Below are 21116 nucleotides of genomic sequence, written 5' to 3' on the forward strand. Positions count from 1 at the left end.
CAGATAACTTGTAATTCTTCAAAGTTGGCTAGCCACAGGACTTTCTACTGCTCTACTGCTCTGGCATCTGCTTTGGCATCCATTCTTTTTTCCTAAATATTCTGAGTATTACTTCTAGCATTCCTATTTCTTCACAAAACTCTGCATGTCTATTTATGTCCAGGCAGAACCAAACAGCTTCAGAAGAATGAGACAAAAAGTCTTCAAATATTTCATTCTTTCCAACTCTATTTTCTCTTTTTTTTAACGTCTTATCTGCTTAAGTGATGGATCTATAAATTGTGTGGGGTTTTTCCTGTTTTCAATTCATCTGTATTTACAGAACCTTATTTTGCCTGTTTTTTCCAGAACGGTACATGATAAATCTGAAATACTGTGTCTAGAGAGGCAAATGCCAATGGCAGCACAAGAGTGCTGGCTATAACAATGGCTGGCACCATCACTCTTGACAATCCCACTGTCTCAACAGAGGCATTTGCAAGAAAGACAAACCAGAGGGGTTCCAAGGTAGGACCACAAAGTTGACGAGGTTCAGGGACAACATCATCACAGCTTCCAATACTTAAAGGGCAGCTACAAAGAGGATAAAGGCTCCCTATTCATGGGACACCACATGGAGAAGAAATAGGGCGTTCAAGTCGCAACAGGTACATGAACAGGTACATTTAATCTTGGCAAATTAAGTGAATATTTTACAGCAAGAGCAATGGTTTGCTGGGTAAAGGCCTCCAGGAACATGGAATCCTCATCATTGGAGGTTTTCAAGATATGATATATAGATAGATAGTCATCCAGGCTCCTTTTTCATGAAAGGACCAGATGATTTTTCAAGATCTCTTCCAACCTGGGCTGTTCTGTGATCCTATAAAAAGCAGTGTCTCTGAGGGAATCTTGCCTGTAAACATCAGACCATGATCTCACATCCAACTGGATATTTTGTATTCAGAGAATGAAAAGCCTTAAGAATGTTGATCCATATTCCCCTTTTTTCTCCTCCCTCTAGCTTTGATTTAATTTGTGCTGAACTCATGGAAGATCTTCCTTGTCATTAGGCTTCTGTCAGATCCCTATTTTTGCTAGTTATATTTTCTATGAAGGTGTTGCTTTATTTGAAACATTTTTGAAGAAAAAACAAATTCCATAGTAAATAATTATGAATAGTCTAGAAAGATGCAATTTGGCTAGAAGCAAAAGAGACATTTCATTCCAGATCACAGCTGCAATAGGGCTGTCGAGTTTTTGGAAATAGGATTAGTTGACATCTTCAGCAAATGGGTGTAGCCATAGAACTCACCATAAAAGAGAAAACCATTGCTCATCACAGTCACTGTAAAGGCTGCTGTAATTATTCTTACTGCAATTCTAAAGTGCTTGGATCATTGATCTAGTTTACCAGGGCAGAGCATTCAGATGATCTGAGTCTGCCTTACAGAGTTCTTGTTCTATCCCTATTTCATTACTTTTCAGGCTTTGCAGTACACATCATACTTCAACTTTTTTCCAAGCTTAGTTCCTGCTACTTGTTCTTCAAACACTTTGTCCATTTTCTCATTCTGTTCTTCACTGAAAAGATTCTTCCAGTCACTTACACCACCTACAAAGAAGCAAAGAAACTCTTGAAAACCAAGATATTTTAGTTTTTCTTCTCTACATTTATCCTTTTTATTGCATTGTACACTAAATAATGTTAATCCATTTTCCAGATGAAACATTTTTCTACACATTTTTCTAGTTTTATGAAATCAGTGGAGTTACATACATGTGAATAAACTTAAAGCTATAATGCAAAAGGACATACTGCTCTTTAGGTGACTGTGTTCAAAATGCAGCCTAAAGTCCTGTTTCCCTACATCTCTCTCCTCTAGTCACTTCTGACTGGCAAAGTGGAAGATCATGAAGAATTGTTTAAAAATGATCTGCCAGGAGGCAGAGTTGGATTTCTGCTCCTTAAGCAGTTTGAGATTTTATCCAGTTACTACTTTGATGTAAAATACAGAAATAGATTCTGACAATCATGTGACCCTTCTCATGTCCCTGTCCCCTGCACTACACTGCAAAAGTTGTTCCCTTTTGTTTCCTCTCTTGTGTCTACCTGGATTCTTGCTTGCTTGGCTTACTTCTAATGTGTAAGACTGAACAGGCATTTGGCAGTGGCCAGATTTTCAAAAGATTCACATACACTCCTAAGAAGTATGGTCACACCACTCTGGTTGAATTTGATTCAGTGCTGCCTGCTCAGATAAGCCTCCAATGGCTGGGCAACTGGTGATCCAGGTGCAGATGTGGACAGGAATTGAGACACAGCAGCTTCTCCTTCCTGCCAGCCATCTGCGAGCCTCTAACAGTGGCTCTGCTGTGAGAGCCTGGCTGGGTGTCTTCCCCACCAGCTCTCCTTGAAGAGTGTTCTCAAGTAAAGCAGTGATAACCTGCTTGATACTAACCTGCAATGCCAATATGAGTGCAAGAAAAAGAACCAAAGAATGGCCCAAGTTCTTGAGAGTGTGACATTTGTACCTCTGGGCCACTTGGAGCTTCCTACCTTTGCGAAAGAGAATATTGCTGATTGTTCTGTGGGTCTTCTCTAAGTTTTTCTTCATAGACTGGAAGCTGCTCCTCTCTACCACAAGCTGGAGCTCTTCTTCAGTCAGAGGAATTCTGAAGAATGCAGCTATATTTTTCACACCCAGGGCACAATTCTGGACAGAGGAATGTAACACATGGCTTTCAAACAAATTACACTGCTTTCCAAGGTGGTTACACTTCCCTGTATGTCTGCTGGCTGCATACATAGGATATTTATAGAGTTCACTAGGACTAGAATGGTCCAGGGTGTTTCTCTTCTCCAAAATTATTTTGGAGGAGATGAGACCAGCTTCCAGTAGATCACAAATTATTATATAAGATTTAAAGGTGAGCAAAATCTACAGTGCTGAAGACATAATATCTCCTCCCCAAAAAAATTTGCTGGAGATTTTGATTTACAATTATTTGGCTTATATCGCAAAAAAATAAAAAGCAAGAATCCTTTTTAAAAGGAAATTTTAAAAATGTTATTAAGTTTGGATTTCACCTTTTCTTCTCATAAAAGACGAACCTATCGTAAACACTTTGGATACCCTGCACGCATATAACGGTGAATTGATTCAGGAAAAAATGTCCTTTGCAGTGTAAAGTATTTGTAACTATTGGTAACCTTACCTCTTTTAGCTCTTCATAAGTTATTGTCATAATATTTTCTTTGTCAATGTATTTATTCCATTCATAAAGATATTCAAAGTAGCTTCCCCAGGCCACTAAATAAAACAAAAGGATCCTGAGATGAAGCTTAAACTAACATTATAGATGTTTTACTCATTAAGTTGTCTCAGCCAAAGGCTTTATTAATTATGTCCATGGCAGAATTTACACTCTTCTGTGGGAATTATAGGTTTTGCTCCAGGCTCAGGCATATAATACCACTACCAAGTCAGAAAAATAAAACTTGTTAGTATTTCAAGACAGCTGTGAGTCCACCAGAAAGCTGTCATCTTGCAGACCATCTTGTAAGACTTCCATAATCCAGTCTAAAACCGTATTGTACCTTCCCTTCTGTTGACCATGTGCTACATCAAACTCATAACTTTAAACTAGTTTTATTAATTTTTCTCTTTTTAATGCATTAGACTTAGTTCTATTTTTAATGCACTAGACTTTGTAAAAATAATTTTTTTTATTCCATTTGGCATGGAGGTGATTATAAATCTCCGTGGACACAAAATAATGGACATGGGACAATGGGGGTAAAGAGGACACAAGACAGAGATAAGGTGGAACTGCTTCTTCTAGGAAAAAAAGCAGTTTGTACAAGTTAAAGAAGTCCATGGAATTACAGTTTTGACAAATATTTATCCTCAAGCAGTAAAACAAGTATGGTAAACTTCAGTTCAGATTTCTAATTCTCTGTCTTTAATTTCTGCTTTTGTGCTGTAAATGAAAAAATCCTAGTGAAGCTGATTTACCAAAGTACAAGAGTTTTTAGACAAAGACAAAGCATTGGATAATTGACACGGACAGAAAAATATATGGTACCTTTCTTTGACATGAAATCTGTGAAGAAATCATCCCAGGTGTCATAGGAGGGAAAGATGCCCAGGCCATTGGAAAAATGGAAAAAAGATGTGGCTACATCTTTGGGATTACGAACCAGTAACAATATCTAGAAAAAAATTAAAATAATTATTTATAGAGAAATACATGGCAGACTATAGCATTAAAAAAGAAACAATAATAATTTTTTTTATAACTGCAGATGGAGATTTCTAATATCTTTTGTGCTACTTGCAGAAGTAGCAATTTCATTCCCAATTCAGAAGGTGCAGTATTTAACCTTTCTTTGTTACCATGAGAAGATGGTTGCCTATAATTATTATCTTTTGCTGATTAACCAAATTATTTATGCAGAATCTAAGTAAATGCGCAATACTAGCATAGTTCCTTGTGGACACCACTGAAGGCCCAGGTACGGTTTGTTAGGCCTTTTTTAGGTTCTGAGCTCTTTTTCTCTTTCTCGGGCTGGTAAACTTTTTCCCAGGCTGAGATAGTTTCTCAGCTCTGGCCTGAACCTTTCCCAGGATGATAACTTTCTGGCAAAACAGAAAGGAATTAATAAAGAGAGATTAACTCCTGCTGTTGTCTGAGAAACAGTTCTCGTGCTACAAGACAGGACGTTTTCTCCTATTTTCCAATGGACTGCTGTGCTGTTCAAGAATTGCGAGCCGCACTATAAATATGGTTTGGTTTTTCAATAAAATGCTTCTTTAGCCTCATGCACTCAAGAAGTCCTATTCGTTACTACACACGACTTTCAGCGTACTGCAAAAGTTCATCATTTAAATAACAGAGAAAAGTCACTAAAATATAAATTCTCCCTGAAATATGACACATTGCAAAAATGCACACTTGCAACAATGTCATAAAATTCCTCCCACAGGAAATCATGTCAAAATGCATTTTGGCTCTGGAGGATTTGATCCAGCCCTGCAACTCTCTTGTGAAAACTATCACAGAGGTGCCAATAAGAGCAAACTGGGGTTAGCTGAGATGGATGGCAATACTTAAACAGTCATGTAGAAATGGCCAGGCTAAACATTTAAGAGTGATTCTGAAAATTAGCAGAAAATTAATATACTGGGGGAAAAAAAAAACAAAAAAACTCTAGAAGTATTTGCTTTTAATATGTTAAAATCAGCACCCACCTTCACTTTGTTTCTGAAGATAGACGTGGGAAGATTTTCAGGACAGAGATGAGTAGCCATAAATCTTGGAGAAGGTAATTTCATCATTCTCTTTAAAAATTGGAGGGAGGAAATTGGACAGTTCAGTGAATACAAGTATTCTTTTCATTAACCAATGCTAAAATGTTGCCTTGATAAACTTATCAACAGTTATTTGCCGACAGAAGTGGATTTTGGGGTTTTTTGGTGAGTGTTGCCCTGGGATATTAGTGGGCTTCTCTGAATAGCTCTAATCTCCAAAAGCCCATGAACAATTGGGAAAAGACAATCCATTGTTAGTTCTCTTCAGTGGTAAAACTCTTCAGTTCTGTTAGACACGGGATCACATCTAGAGGTAGGGTCCAGATTAACTATATGTGAAAGCTGGAGCATCTGAAGGACTGAGAGGGGATGAGGAGGAAGAACTAGTAAAGAGACAAAAGCTCATATTTCATAATTTGACACTTCATGAAGCTCTTCTTAAATATGAAAGATGCTATGTTAAATTTCTGAAGTTCAGATGTATCTCATGGATATGTGCTCCTCTCACTGTCACTGAAGTGTTTATTTATCCCCTCTGATAATCCAGATGAGATTAATCCCAACAGATGCCACATAAAGAAAAGTGGTAAAGTTCTTATCAAACAATGGAATAGTTCATACATCATATATTCAGTATTTGAAACATATAATTTTAATAATTTCCATAGATATACAGTTCCTACCTCATATTTCTCAGGATCTCCGACTTCAAGGTAAGGGATTTCTTCTGGTTTTTCAGCATCCCCACTGCTTTCCTTACTCAGTGTTTTGTTTTGAGATATGGCTATGAGGTCATTTAAGATTCGTCTTAGCCAGTTTGTGCCTGAAAGCAGAAAAATACAGAATTGCTTGTAAAACTACCAGGTGAGTTATTTGGCCTCCTTTCATGTGATACAATCACAGCTGAATATCTGAACAATCACCTCCCATGGTCCTGCCCTTGATTCTCATAAGAACATATTTCTTCAATTTAAACAGTTCAGCACACCATAAATTAAATTACATGTTGTAAACAAACTAACAAGGGGGAAGAACCAATAAGAGTCAACTAGTGAAACCTGCATTAATGTAATAAATGTTATTGTGACAAACATAAGGGAGACAGGGGTGATAAACCTGTCCTTTAAAATGTAATGTATTAAGTGTTGTTTTCTGGTGGGCTGGGTCACAGTGCTTCAGCACAGGAGCCGAACTAGATATGAAAATTGTGCACTCATTTTCTTTAACAATAGGAAAAAACTCTATGAAGGTACATTTCCTATACACATTTATTATCTTTTTGTCCAAAAGGTAAAAAAGAGCCTGCAGAGATCTCGCATCTCTAATTTACCATTTCCTGACTTCTGGACACTGGGTGCCTACATCTTTCTCACTGCAGTCTTAACAAATGCATTCAAGTGCATAACTATTCTTCAAAAAGAAAATACAATAAAAAAGTAAGAACTTCACAATCCTGTCAGCTCTGACTATCTGCTGTAAGGCAGGGTGAACGGATTGCTGGAAGAGAGAAGCAACTAGATTAAAGTGATTATAGGAGGAACATCTAAGTCAAACCATTAACTGTCACGTGGACCAGTGGTTTCAGTCAGAAGGAACAAATAGATAGGGAAAACTTGCAACCTTAGCAAGGATCTCGTCTTGATTTTCCAATAGTTGAAGAACAGTGTAATTGCTGCAAGGACGACAAAATATTTTTGATAGCTATTTCCTGACATCTATGTGAAATAAACTAAAGAACATTTTGCATCTGAATGTACCAAAAGCTCTATGCTGTGTAAAAACTTAAAACTCCTAACTTTACAAACATAAATGAGAGATAAGATTGTGTAATATCAAGAGATCTAGTTATCTCTGGTGTACAAAACTGTATTTTGATTCTCTCCAATTTGTGCATTTAACTTCATAACTATGAAAAGTAAGGATAACAAAATCTTTATGTGCTAGAGAAAAGTAGGTTGTTTTCCTCATACTTTTGGAAAATTTCCCATATGAAATACTCATAACTAATTTGTTGTACTTTTTGAAATTGAAATAAAATCTACAAGATTCCCAACACTATTATTTATAATAATATAAAATATTATGTATCATATAACATATATTGCATATATTCAGTACAAACCTTGCAACTTACTATTACAGAACCTTGTTTATGAGAAAAATTAAAATATATTCACCGGATTTAGGATATCCTGCCAAAATGACATCATCACTTCTGGCTTCAAAGGACTCCAAGGCTTTGAATGCTTCAGGACTGCAAATCGTGACAGGGTAGAGAATTCCCTTGTAAGAAAACATCAGTTCATCTCGATTCAGTAAGCTGGCAGCTGCTACTGCTTTATCTACAAAATCAATAAGTGATTTCCTGGAGTTCTCCATTCTTCTTCTCTCTCTCACACACAGACTCTGTCACAGTGTGAAATGCTATGTAGAACTAGAAACTCACAGATCGCCCCTTAATAAGTACTTCGTTTGTTGTTTGGGTTTGTTCTCTGGATCCTATGAATAATAATTTACTCTTTCTGAACATGTGAGGAAATAGGCTGTTCCAGTCAAAGACATTAGGTAACATGGACTTTTGAAATCAATAGAAGATGAACACAGACAAACAAGTTTAGCAGCAAAATGCAATTGCATTCTAAGATAAATGACTTAGATAATTTCAAAGCATCATGGCAAACAGTCTGTGATTACAACACAGAGTTTATGAACAGAATATAACAAAGTAGAATTACATAAATTGCAGGTTGGAATTCAAATGCCATGATCAAAATGCTCAAGGCACTTCATCTCTTTCCAGTACTCACTGCTGGGATTTTCTTTATTATATCACTCATCATTCTCACCAAAGTCAGATAAAATGTGTTGGGATTGAGAGAGAAAATGTTCAGTGCACTAGAGACTGAGCTGTGGACAGTCCTGTGAGTGTGGCCAAATGCTCCCTCCAGCTGGAGCCCAGGTGGGCACAGGGGCATGTGCACTCTTTGGCCACTCATCAGACTGCACTGCAGAGGTCTGTTTTTCTGGTGCTTACAAAAAAATTACTCATTTATCCATTTGTTTAAAGAGCTCAATCATTGTTAAACAACTGATCAATCCTTAGGGAGCTGGTAATAATATAATCCTAGCTATAGTGATTAGTGTTTATCATGCACTTCAGATGACAAGCTGCTGACTGCACTAACTCTGACAAAAGCACTGGCTTTAGGCTTGAGGTTCAATACTTAAGTCTCTGGCAAAGGATGAATCAAGAAAAATGAGAAAATAATTCTCCCCCAAAATTTATGCCAAGAATTCACAAGCCATCATTTCTTATTGCTATCTTTTGAATGCTGCATGTTGGGCCCTGGAAGGAAGAGGACCAGCATTTACATACCTACAGGCTTTTGCTATCTCCTGTCCCTGAGGGATTCAGTCCCGGTCCCTGAAGAATAATGCAATGCTCATGGGCTGACCCAGCCCTACATTTTTACATCTAGTTTTTCCAGCCACAAGAAATCATCTGTTGCCCCACTCTGTATCTATACTACTTGACATTAAATGAAAAGTGGAGGAAGGAGCAAAGAAGAACGTCACAAAACACTCACTGACATTATGGAAAACTTTCTGATTCTTGCTAATGCACTCATGTCCTGTTACCTTCAAACCTGTCATAAAACCCGTTCTGGTCTATGCCTCTCAAATAATCAAAGCTCTGGAGCATTCAGTACAGAAGTAATTATATCATTCAAAGTTTAATGTGACAATACAAATGAGGCGGAATATGAAATTCAAATGTAAAGCATGCTAAATTATGCTGATCAAAGAGGCATTTTAAACAGGTCATCCAGATGCATTAAAATAATTTGTCCTCTCACATTCTTTGCAAAATTAAAAAGGAATTTTAATTTTAAGTATATGGATTTGAATGCACAAATTAGGATTATCAATGCAAATTTCCTGATAGAGCACATGAGACATCAGTGGGTGTATTCTTGTAGCTTGGGTCTTAAGCATAAGGTGAAAATAAAGTATGTTCAGAAAAAGAAGATAATTTAATTCCATTTCTGAAGATATTATTTGAACTGGGTTTTTTTTTTTTAATTCAATTATCAAAGACATTTTGTTTTATTCAAATATCATGTTATTATGATCAGAAAATCATTCAAAAATAGCTCAAAAGCGTTTTTCTCTGACTATTCTCAACACATGTTTCTCAGTGGCTTCTATTGAGTTCCAGTCACGGCACTGGTAATTAATCCTTTAAAAAGTTTAAAGAAGAATTGACAGCTGGTGGCCTGTGGGCTAATTCAAATGCTAATTGCCTAGCTACCAGGAAGGTATGGGCATGACCAACAAGAACCTATGATCTTGGCCCATGATCTACCAGTTCTTTCGCCTCCTGCTGCCCTCTCAAGCATCGAGGGATCTGACTGAGCTCCACGTGGTGTGTTGCAGAGAAACACAAGGGCTGGGGGCAAAGCTGAGAGGAGGACACAGAGCTTGGCATCCACTCCCTCCTACCCTTATGGAGAGGAGAGAACAGGACACTGGAGTTGGTGTAAAGGAACAGAGAGGGAAACAAGACTTTGAGCACCTCTTCCTTTGAAATACCTGGTTAATCACTCTCTGGTAGCACCACTGTGTGAAAAGTGCTTTTCTGCTGTCTCCAGGGTAAATGTAGCAGCACAGCTCTCTTGGTAGCATCACCACTAACAAAGCCAAGCTCACTTCAGTGTGTAATGCAGCACTGAGCCTTAGCAAACAACTTTTTCTAGAAGGAAAAATCCTTTCCATATGGAGACCACAATACAAAGACATCAACCCACTTCCTCAGGGAAAAAGCTGGTGCCAAACAGGCAATTGCAGTCCTGCAAGACACAGGCTAGCAAAGCCACTCTATCAGCATCTGGCTTCTCAGTATGTCTTCTGGTAGCCACACAATCAGATTTTTTAAGTCCAAATTCAGGTATCTCACAACTGTCCATCTGTCCTCCCCAGCTTCGTGCAGCATCTCATCACTAACAAATGCAAGATTCCTGCACTTTATTTTCTTCCTGAGGAAACCAATTGCTAATGAACACAGAAGATTATTTCTGCAAGATACACGTGCCAGACTAGCTGAACTTGCTCTGCAGTGCCAGGCAATCCCCAGAGGCAAGCAATGAGTCAGTTTGCTTGGATCTTGGCCTGTCTCCCAGGAGTGCTGTGCCGAGGGACTCTCCTCGGGTTGTGCTGGTTTCTCATGGTGGGAGCCGCCTGAGGGAAGGGCACCGGGCCTGGAAACAGGAGGGCTGTTCGCTCCTGGGAGCTTCCTCTGTGGGCTACGGGGACCAGTCAGGTAGCTGATGTAGTAGTTGACAGCTCGGGTCACCAATTAAAAAGTTATTTTGCTTTCACAGATCACATTGGTAAAATTAAACCGGTCTCTTTTGACTTCTGGCTCCCAGATGGGGCTCGGCAGGGCCCCGGCTCTGGCCCTGTGCTGCCCCGGCTCGGCAGGGCACGGCTCGGCCCCGGGCTCGGACCCGGCTCCGGCTTGGCCCAGTCTCCCTCTCCATGCGGCATGGCCGAGAGGTGGGATGAGGGAGCCACCGAAGCTCTCTCTTCTCCCCTGTTCTGAGAGGAGAGGCCCCAGCTGACTGTGCGGCATGGAGAAGTGCAGATGTGTTTTGGAGTTTCATCCGGACTTCTCCGCACGGCCCTTGCGACCACGTTTTTGTTTCAGCATGGTTTGGCCCAGCTCCTTCACTTCCTGGATGCAATTTTAACCCTTTTAATGCCTGGATGAGACTCTGGATCTCCTGAGCTCCCCGGAACGAAAAGAATAAAGCAAGGGCTCTATTGAAGTCAGTGAAATAGTAGCTAAGTTTTCCAGATGGGAAGAGATTGAAGAGATGCCACTATTAGATAGCTGAAAACCTTTTTTTGTGGGCTATAAGGGGACTGTGACTACACTGAAATTCCTTTAAAATGTGACATATACTTGGGGAGGTTGAAGTGCTTGAGAAGAGGACCTTTTGCCTCGAGGGAAATGGGGCTCTCTGTTTTGGGACTGGAAATATGGACAGTGACATTTAATAGAAAAAGAGATGAAGAGAATTTTGTTTTTCTGCAGCTTGCCTTTAAAAGTAGTACCCCAAGTGTGCAGCATAACCCATAATACAGCTCTGGAGGGACTGTGAAGATGGGAGGAAGTCATAATCTGCAGTTTTTCCCCCGGGCAGACGCACATTGTGAAAGTGAGACACCCACTAAGCCTAAACCAAAAAGGGGAGTTTTCCTCTCTAGAGTGAACTGAAATGTTTATTTAAGTAAATAACTGACTGAAGTGTTCTCTGTATTTTGTTGTTAAGAAATGTGGAAGATGAGGGAAGGGGGAGGAGGGAATAATCTGAAAATTTTATTCTGAATTTCTTTTGTTTTTGTGTTATTAATAAATTTCTTCTTATACCCTTTTAAGTTTGTAGCCTGCGTTGTCTCTGCTCCTAAATCCTATCTCTAAAAGAAATTTAATATATTAAAACTGGAAAAACCCACCTCACACCATGACAGGAAGAATAGCAGAAGGTTATCTGGGAAGTTTCTTCTGAGCTTTTATGAAAGCCTTCTATGAATTTCTATGAACCTAAGTCTACTTTCAGTACTTTCATTTCTATAATCACATTTGTACATTCTCGTCTCCACATAAATGAGTCTCTTTAGTCACATAATTTCAGGCCCCCCCGATGCTGTCAGCTTTTGTATTTTCTGTCAGTGCCTTATTCAAGAGGCAGGTTTTCTTAAGGAGGATCACAAACTTCTTTAGCATTATTTATATTTACTGTTTCATTATCTTCAAAATGTTCCATAGTGGTTGCTTTCTCATTCTTCCTATGACATTTCTATGTATCAAGTTAAGGTGGCTGTTTTACTCTGATTCTATTTCAAGTTTTTAGACTCGCTCTTATGTATGTTTCCTTCAGAAATCTGGTACCTTTCTGGTTGCTTACAGATGCTTTGAAATTGTTCAAAGATGGCTAGCCACAGGACTTTCTACTGCTCTGATCTTGAATCCATTCATTTTTTCTAATTATTCTAAGTATTAATTTTAGCATTCATATTTCTTTAAAAACTCTGCATGTCCATTTATGTCCAGGCATCTCCAGCTTCAGAAGAATGATACAAAAAGTCTTCAAATATTTTATTCTTTCCAAAAGTATTTTCTTTTTTTTTTTTTTAACGCCTTATCTGCTTATGTGATGGATCTATATATGTGTGGGTTTTTCCTGTTTTCAATTCAACTATACTTACAGAAACTTATTTTGCCTTTTTTTTCCAGAACAGATCCATGATAAGTCCGAAATACTGTGTCTAGAGAGGCAAATGCCAATGGCAGTACAAGAGAGCTGGCTATAACAATGGCTGGCACCATCACTCTTGACAATCCCACTGTCTCAACAGAGGCATTTGCAAAAAAGACAAACCAGAGGGGTTCCAAGGGAGGACCACAAAGTTGACGAGGTTCAGGGACAACATCATCACAGCTTCCAATACTTAAAGGGCAGCTACAAAGAGGATAAAGGCTCCCTATTCATGGGACACCACATGGAGAAGAACAGGTACATTTAATCTTGGTACATTAAGTACATTTTTTACAGCAAGAGCAATGATTTGCTGGGAAAATGCCTCCAGGAACATGGTAGAATCCTCATCACTGGAGGTTTTCAAGATATGATATCTAGATAGAATCTCATCCAGCCTCCCTTTTTCCTGAAAGGACCAGATGATTTTTCTCTTCCAACCTGGGCTACTCTGTGATCCTATAAAAAGCAGTGTCTCTGAGGGAATCTTGCCTAAAAACCTCGGACCATAATCTGAAATCCAACTGGATATTTTGTATTCAGAGAATGAAAAGCCTTAAGAATGTTGATCCGTATTCCCCTTTTTTCTCCTCCCTCTAGCTTTGATTTAATTTGTGCTGAACTCATGGAAGATCTTCCTTGTCATTAGGCTTCTGACAGATCCCTATTTTTGATAGTTCTATTTTCTATGAAGGTGTTGCTTTATTTGAAACATTTTTGAAGAAAAAACAAATTCCATAGTAAATAATTATGAATAGTCTAGAAAGATGCAATTTGGCTAGAAGCAAAAGAGACATTTCATTCCAGATCACAGCTGCAATAGGGCTGTCGAGTTTTTGGAAATAGGATTAGTTGACATCTTCATCAAATGGGTGTAGCCACAGATCTCACTATAAAACAAAAAACTAATGCTCATCACAGTCACTGTAAAGGCTGCTGTAATTATTCTTACTGCAATTCTAAAGTGCTTGGATCATTGATCTAGTTTTCCAGTGCAGAGCATTCAGATGATCTGAGTCTGCCTTACAGAGTTCTTGTTCTATCCCTATTTCATTACTTTTCAGGCTTTGCAGTACACATCATACTTCAACTTTTTTCCAAGCTTAGTTCCTGCTACTTGTTCTTCAAACACTTTGTCCATTTTCTCATTCTGTTCTTCACTGAAAAGATTCTTCCAGTCACTTACACCACCTTCAAAGAAGCAAAGAAACTCTTGAAAACCAAGATATTTTAGTTTTTCTTCTCTACATTTATCCATTTTATTGCATTGTACACTAAATAGTGTTGATCCATTTTCCAGATGAAACATTTTTCTACACATTTTTCTAGCTTTGTGAAATCAGTGGAGTTACATACATGTGAATAAACATAAAGCTATAATGCAAAAGAACATACTGCTCTTTAGGTGACTGTGTTCAAAAAGGCAGCCTAAAGTCCTGTTTCCCTACATCTCTCTCCTCTAGTCACTTCTGACTGGCAAAGTGGAAGATCATGAAGAATTGATTAAGAATGATCTGCCAGGAGGCAGAGTTGGGTTTCTGCTCCTTAAGCAGTTTGAGATTTTATCCAGTTATTACTTTAATGTAAAATGGAGAAATAGATTCTGACAATCATGTTACCCTTCTCATGTCCCTGTCCCCTGCACTACACTGCAAAAGTTGTTCCCTTTTGTTTCCTCTCTGGTGTCTACCTGGATTCTTGCTTGCTTGGATTACTTCTAATGTGTAAGACTGAACAGGCATTTGGCAGTGGCCAGATTTTCAAAAGATTCACATACACTCCTAAGAAGTGTGGTCACACCACTCTGGTTGAATTTGGCCCTGTGCTGCCTGCTCAGATAAGCCTCCAATGGCTGGGCAACTGGTGATCCAGGTGCAGATGTGGACAGGAATTGAGACACAGCAGCTTCTCCTTCCTGCCAGCCATCTGTGAGCCTCTAACAGTGGCTCTGCTGTGAGAGCCTGGCTGGGTGTCTTCCCCACCAGCTCTCCTTGAAGAGTGTTCTCAAGTAAAGCAGTGATAACCTGCTTGATACTAACCTGCAATGCCAATATGAGTGCAAGAAAAAGAACCAAAGCATGGCCCAAGTTCTTGAGAGTGTGACATTTGTACCTCTGGGCCACTTGGAGCTTCCTACCTTTGCGAAAGAAAACATTGCCAAATGACCCGTGCGTCTTCTCTGAGTTTTTCTTCATGGACTGGAAGCTGCTCCTCTCTACCACAAGCTGGAGTTCTTCCTCAGTCAGAGGAATTCCGAAAAATGCAGCTATATTTTTCACACCCAGGGCAGGATTCTGGACAGAGGAATGTAACACATGGCTTTCAAACAAATTACACTGATTTCCAAGGTGGTTACACTTCCCTGTATGTCTGCTGGCTGCATACATAGGATATTTATAGAGTTCACTAGGATTAGAATGGTCCAGAGTGTTTCTCTTCTCCAAAATTATTTTGGAGGAGATGAGACCAGCTTCCAGTAGATCACAAATTATTATATAAGATTTAAAGGTGAGGAAAATCTACACTGCTGAAAATATAAAAGCTCCTCCCCAAAAACATTACTGGAGATTTTGATTTACAATTATTTGGGCTTATATCGCAGAAAAATAAAAAGCAAACATTATCTTTACAAGGAAAATTTAAAAAGGTTATTAAGTTTGAATTTCTCCTATTTTTCCCATAAAGCAAGAATCTATCTTACACTCTTCCAATACCCTGCATGCACATAATGGTGAATTGATTCAGGAAAAAAATGTCCCTTGCAGTGTAAAGTATTTGTAACTATTGGTAACCTTACCTCTTTTAGCTCTTCATAAGTTATTGCCATAATATTTTCTTTGTCAATGTATTTATTCCATTCAGAAAGATATTCAAAGTAGCTTCCCCAGGCCACTAAATAAAACAAAAAGATCCCAAGATGAAGCTTAAACTAAGATTATACAAATTTTACTCATTAAGCTGTCTCAGCCAAGGGATTTATTAATTATGTCCATGGCAGAGTTTCCATCCTTCTGTGGGAATTATAGGTTTTGCTCCAGGCTCAGGCATATGATACCACTAGCAAGTCAGAAAAATAAAATTTGGTAGTATTTCAAAACAGCTGTGAGTCCACCAGAAAGTTGTCATCTTGCAGACCATCTTGTAAGGCTCCCTTAATCCAGTCTAAAACCGTATTGTACCTTCCCTTCTGCTGGCCATGTGCTACATTAAACTCATAACTTTAAACTAGTTCTATTAATTTTTCTCTTTTTAATGCATTAGACTTAGTTCTATTTTTAATTCAGTAGACTTATTAAAAATAATTACTTTTATTCCATTTGGCATGGAGGTGATTATAAATCTCCGTGGACACAAAATAATGGACATGGGACAATGGGGGTAAAGAGGACACAAGACAGAGATAAGGTGGAACTGCTTCTTCTAGGAAAAACAGCAGTTTGTACAAGTTAAAGAAGTCCATGGAAGTACAGTTTTGACAAATATTTATCCTCAAGCAGTAAGACAAGTAGGGTAAACTTCAGTTCAGATTTTTAAATCTCTGTCTTTAATCTCTGCTTTTGTGCTGTAAATGAAAAAATCCTAGTGAAGCTGATTTACCAAAGTACAAGAGTTTTTAGACAAAGACAAAGCATTGGATAATTGACAAATATATATGGTACCTTTCTTTGACATGAAATCTGTGAAGAAATCATCCCAGGTGTCATAGGAGGGAAGAATGCCCAGGCCATTGGAAAAATGGAAAAAAGATGTTGCTACATCTTTGGGATTACGAACCAGTAACAATATCTAGGAAAAAAAATTAATTAATAATTTATTGAGAAAGACATGGCAGACTATAGCATTAAAAAAGAAATAATAATAATATATTTTATAACTGCAGATTGGGATTTCTAATACCTTGGGTGCTACTTGCAGAAGTAGCAATTTCATTCCAAATGCAGAAGGTGCAGTATTTAACTTTTCTTTGTTACAATGAGAAGGTGGTTGCCTTTATTATTGTTTTTTGCTGATTAACCAAATTATTTAAGCAGAATCTAAGTATGTTTTGCACAATACCAACATAGTTCATCATTTAAATAGCAGGGAAAATTCATTAAATATAAATTTTCCCTGAAATGTGACACATTGCAAAAATGCACACTTGTAACAATGTCATAAAATTCCTCCAACAGGAAATCATGTCAAAGTACATTTTGGCTCAGGAGGATTTGATCCAGCCCTGCAACTCTCTTGTGAAAACTATCACAGAGGTGCCAATAAGAGAAAAGTGGGGTTAGCTGAGATGGATGGCAATACTTAAACAGTCATGTAGAAATGGCCAGGCTAAACATTTAAGAGTGATTCTGAAAATTAGCAGAAAATTAATATATTGGAAAAAAAAGCCTCTTGAAGTATTTGCTTTTAATACATTAAAATCAGCAATTACCTTGACTTTTTTTCTGAAGATAGACGTGGGAAGATTCTCAGGACGGAGATGAGTAGCCATAAATCTTGGAGAAGGTAATTTCAACATTCTCTTTAAAAATTGGACAGTTCAGTGAATACAAGTATTCTTTTCATTAACCTATGCTAAAATATTGCCTTGATAAACTTATCAACAGTTATTTGCCAATAGAAGTGGATTTTGGGGTGTTTTGGTGAGTGTTGCCCTGGGATATTAGTGGGCTTCTCTAGCTCTAATCTCCAAAAGCCCATGAACAATTGGGAAAAGACAATCCATTGTTAGTTCTCTTCAGTGGTAAAACTCTTCAGTTCTGTTAGACACGGGATCACATCTAGAGGTAGGGTACAGATTAACTATATGTGAAAGCTGGAGTATCTGAAGGACTGAGAGAAGGGATGAGGAAGAAGAACTAATAAAGAGACAAAAGCTCATATTTCATAATTTGACACTTCATGAAGCTCTTCTTGAATATAAAAGAGGCTACATTAAATTTCTGAAGCTCTTTTGTATCTCATAGGTACGTGCTCGTGTCACTCCCACTGAAGTGTTCATTTATCCCCTCTGATAATCCAGATGAGATTAATCCCACCAAATGCCACATGAAGAGAACTGGTAAAATTGTTACCAAACAATGGAATAGTTCATACATCATATATTCAGTGTTTGAAATACATAATTTTAATAATTTCTATACATAATATCCTGTTCCCACCTCATATTTCTCAGGATCTCCAACTTCAAGGTAAGGGAATTCTTCTAGTTTTTCCTTACCCAGTGTTTTCTTTTGAGATATGGCTATGAGGTCATTTAAGATTTGACTTAGCCAGTTTGTACCTGAAAGCAGAAAAATACAGAATTGCGTGTAAAACTTCTAGAATGAACAGAAATGGATTTACTAGGGAAGTCAAGAGGTGGGAGTACCACCAGGTGAGTTGCTTGTCCTCCTTTCATGTGATACAATCATAGCTGAGTATCTGAACAATCACCTCCCAGGGTCCTGCCCTTGATCCTCATAAGGACATATTTCTTCAATTTAAACAGTTCAGTACATCATAAACTAAATTGTACTTTTTAAACCATCTAACTAACAAGGGGGAAGAACCAACTAGTGAAACCTGCATTAATGTAAAAAGTGTTATTGTGACAAATATAAGGGAGACGGGGTCATAAACCTGACCTTAAAATGTAATGTATTAAGTGTTGTTTTCTGGTGTGCTGGGTCACAGTGCTTCAACACAGGAGCAGAACTAGATATGAAAATTGTGCACTCATTTTCTTTAACAATAAGAAAAAACTCTATGAAGGTACATTTCCTATACACATTTATTATCTTTTTGTCCAAAAGGTAACAAAGAGCCTGCAGAGATCTCGCATCTCTAATTTACCATTTCCTGACTTCTGGGCACTGCGTGCCTACATCTTTCTCACTGCAGTCTTAACAACTGCATTCAAGTGTATAACTATTCTTCAAAAAGAAAATACAATAAAAAAGGAAAAACTTCACAATCCTGTCAGCTCTGACTATCTGCTGTAAGTCAGGGTGAATGGATTGCTGGAAGAGAGAAGCAGCTAGATTGAAGTGATTATAGGAGGAACATCTAAGTCAAACCATTAACTGTCATGTGGACCAGTGTTTCAGGCAGAAGGAACAAATAGATAGGGTAAACTTGCAACCTTAGCAAGGATCTCGTCTTGATTTTCCAATAGTTGAAGAACAGTGTAATCACTTCAAGGACGACAAAATATTTTTGATAGCTATTTCCTGACATCTATGTGAAATAAACTAAAGAACATTCTGCATCTGAAGGTACCAAAAGCTCTATGCTGTGTAAAAACTTAAAACTTCTAACTTTACAAACATAAATGAGAGATAAGATGGTGCAGTATGGAGAGGTCTAGTTATCTCTGGTGTAAAAAGCTATTTGGATTCTCTCCAATTTGTGAATTTAACTTCATAACTATGAAAAGTAAAGATAGCAAAAATCTTTATGAGCTAGAGAAAAGAAAATCATGTTGTTTTTCTCAGTCTTTTGGAAAATTTCCCGTACGAAATATTACTAATTAATTTGTTTCATTTTTGAAATTGAAATCAGCTTTAAAAGATTTTGTGAACATCGTCAACACTATTATTTATAATAATATAAAATAGTATGTATCATAAAATATATATTGCATATATTTAGTACAAACCTTGCAGCTGGCTATTACAGAACCTTTTTTAAGAAAAAAAAAATTAAAATATATTCACCGGATTTAGGGTAACCAGCCAAAATGACATCATCACTTCTGGCTTCAAAGGACTCCAAGGCTTTAAATGCTTCAGGACTGCAAATCGTGGTAGGATAGAGAATTCCCTTGTGAGAAAACATCATTTCATCGCGTTTCATTACGCTGCCAGCTGCTACTCCTTTAGCTATTAAATCAGTAAATGCTTTCCTGGAGTTCTCCATTCTTCTTCTCTCTGTCACACACACAGACTCTGTCACAGTGTGAAATGCTATGTAGAAGGAGAAGCCCACAGATTGTCCTTTAATAGGTGCTCAGTTTGTTATTTGGGTTTTTTTTCTTGACCCTATGAACAATAATTTACCTCTTTCTGAACATATGAGGAAATAGGCCATTCCAGTCAAAGGTCATAGGTAACATGAACCTTTGAAATCAATAGAAGTTGAACAGACAAACAAGATAAGCAGCCAAATGCAATTGCCTTCTAAGATAAATGACTTAGATAATTTCAAAACATCATGGCAAACAGTCTGTGATTACAACACAGAGTTTATAAGCAGAACATAACACAATAGAATTACATAAATTGCAGGTTGGAATTTAAATGCCATGATCAAAATCCTCAAGGCACTTCATCTCTTTCCAGTACTCACTGCTGGGATTTTCTTTATTATATCACTCATCATTCTCACCAAAGTCAGATAAAATGTGTTGGGATTGAGAGAGAAAATGTTCAGTGCACTAGAGACTGAGCTGTGGACAGTCCTATGAGTGTGGCCGACTGCTCCCTCCAGCTGGAGCCCAGGTGGGCACAGGGGCATGTGCACTCTTTGGCCACTCATCAGACTGCACTGCAGAGGTCTGTTTTTCTGGTGCTTACACAAAAATTACTCATTTATCCATTTGTTTAATGAGATCAATCATTTAACAACTGATCAATCCTTAGGGAGTTGGTAATAATATAATCCTAGCTATAGTAATTAGTGTTTGTCATGCACTTCAGATGACAAGCTGCTGACTGCACTAACTCTGACAAAAGCACTGGCTTTAGGCTTGAGGTTCAATACTTAAGTCTCTGGCAAAGAATGGATAAGCCAAAAAAAAAAAGAGAAAATAATTCTCCCCCAAAATTTTTGCCAAGAATTTATATGCAATCTCTTCTTATTGCTATCTAGTGAATGCTGCGTTTTGGGCCCTGGAAGGAAGAGGACCAGCACTTACATACCTACAGGCTTTTGCTATCTCCTGTCCCTGAGGGATTCAGTCCTGGTCCCTGAGGCATAATGCAATGCTCATGGGCTGACCCAGCCCTACATTTTTACATCTACTTTTTCCAGTCCATAGAAAATCTTTGCTTTTTTAATCCGAACATGTTCTTTCATCTTACTTTCCATATTTCTTAAGTCAAATATATTCCCTACATAGAGATTTGCTTCACTGCATAAAGTTGAAGGGATTTTGCATTCAAAACAAGATAAAAATAGTCAACAGTTTCACAGTTCACCAGACTCACTAATCTGTTCATGAAATAAATTTCCACATATCATTTGGAAAAGACAATATTTATGTCTCTTTTCAAGTGAAAAATTTCTGTCATTTAAGTAATTTTCTGCCAACATTTATGACTTTTCTGCTTCATAGTAACACAAAAGTTGCCGCCTTTGAAGAATGAATGCCGATATTTAATGAGAAAACTCCTATATACTCACAGATTTTACCATTCTTTTTTAGAGTATTCTTACTCTGATTATATTTTCCTTGACATAGCAGGAAATGTTTTTGAAGGTCAGTCTTCCAGGCCTTTCTCTTCCAGCCAATAATAGAAGAGTC

The 21116-nt window shown here is 37.9% G+C and overlaps 2 protein-coding genes across 2 annotated transcripts; both read right to left on the reverse strand.

The window, feature by feature from the left end:
* Window positions 1–648: 648 nt before the first annotated feature.
* LOC130251324 (sulfotransferase 6B1-like) lies at window positions 649–7725 on the reverse strand. The gene is made up of 7 exons (XM_056487873.1): window positions 7472–7725; window positions 5978–6117; window positions 5235–5324; window positions 4069–4195; window positions 3199–3293; window positions 2540–2696; window positions 649–1594 (listed from the first exon to the last, which is right to left on the reverse strand). The coding sequence occupies exons 1-7, from the start codon at window positions 7671–7673 to the stop codon at window positions 1464–1466; spliced, it is 942 nt and encodes a 313-aa protein (XP_056343848.1). The 5' UTR covers window positions 7674–7725; the 3' UTR covers window positions 649–1463.
* Window positions 7726–12858: 5133 nt separating this feature from the next.
* On the reverse strand, window positions 12859–19653 carry LOC130251325 (sulfotransferase 6B1-like). The gene is made up of 7 exons (XM_056487874.1): window positions 19309–19653; window positions 17773–17894; window positions 17043–17132; window positions 16276–16402; window positions 15414–15508; window positions 14754–14910; window positions 12859–13807 (listed from the first exon to the last, which is right to left on the reverse strand). Exons 1-7 carry the CDS (start codon window positions 19508–19510, stop codon window positions 13677–13679), a joined length of 924 nt encoding a protein of 307 aa, XP_056343849.1. The 5' UTR covers window positions 19511–19653; the 3' UTR covers window positions 12859–13676.
* Between the last annotated feature and the right edge of the window lie 1463 nt (window positions 19654–21116).

Source organism: Oenanthe melanoleuca, chromosome 3 (assembly GCF_029582105.1).
Source record: "Oenanthe melanoleuca isolate GR-GAL-2019-014 chromosome 3, OMel1.0, whole genome shotgun sequence".
In the NCBI taxonomy this organism is placed as follows: domain Eukaryota; kingdom Metazoa; phylum Chordata; class Aves; order Passeriformes; family Muscicapidae; genus Oenanthe; species Oenanthe melanoleuca.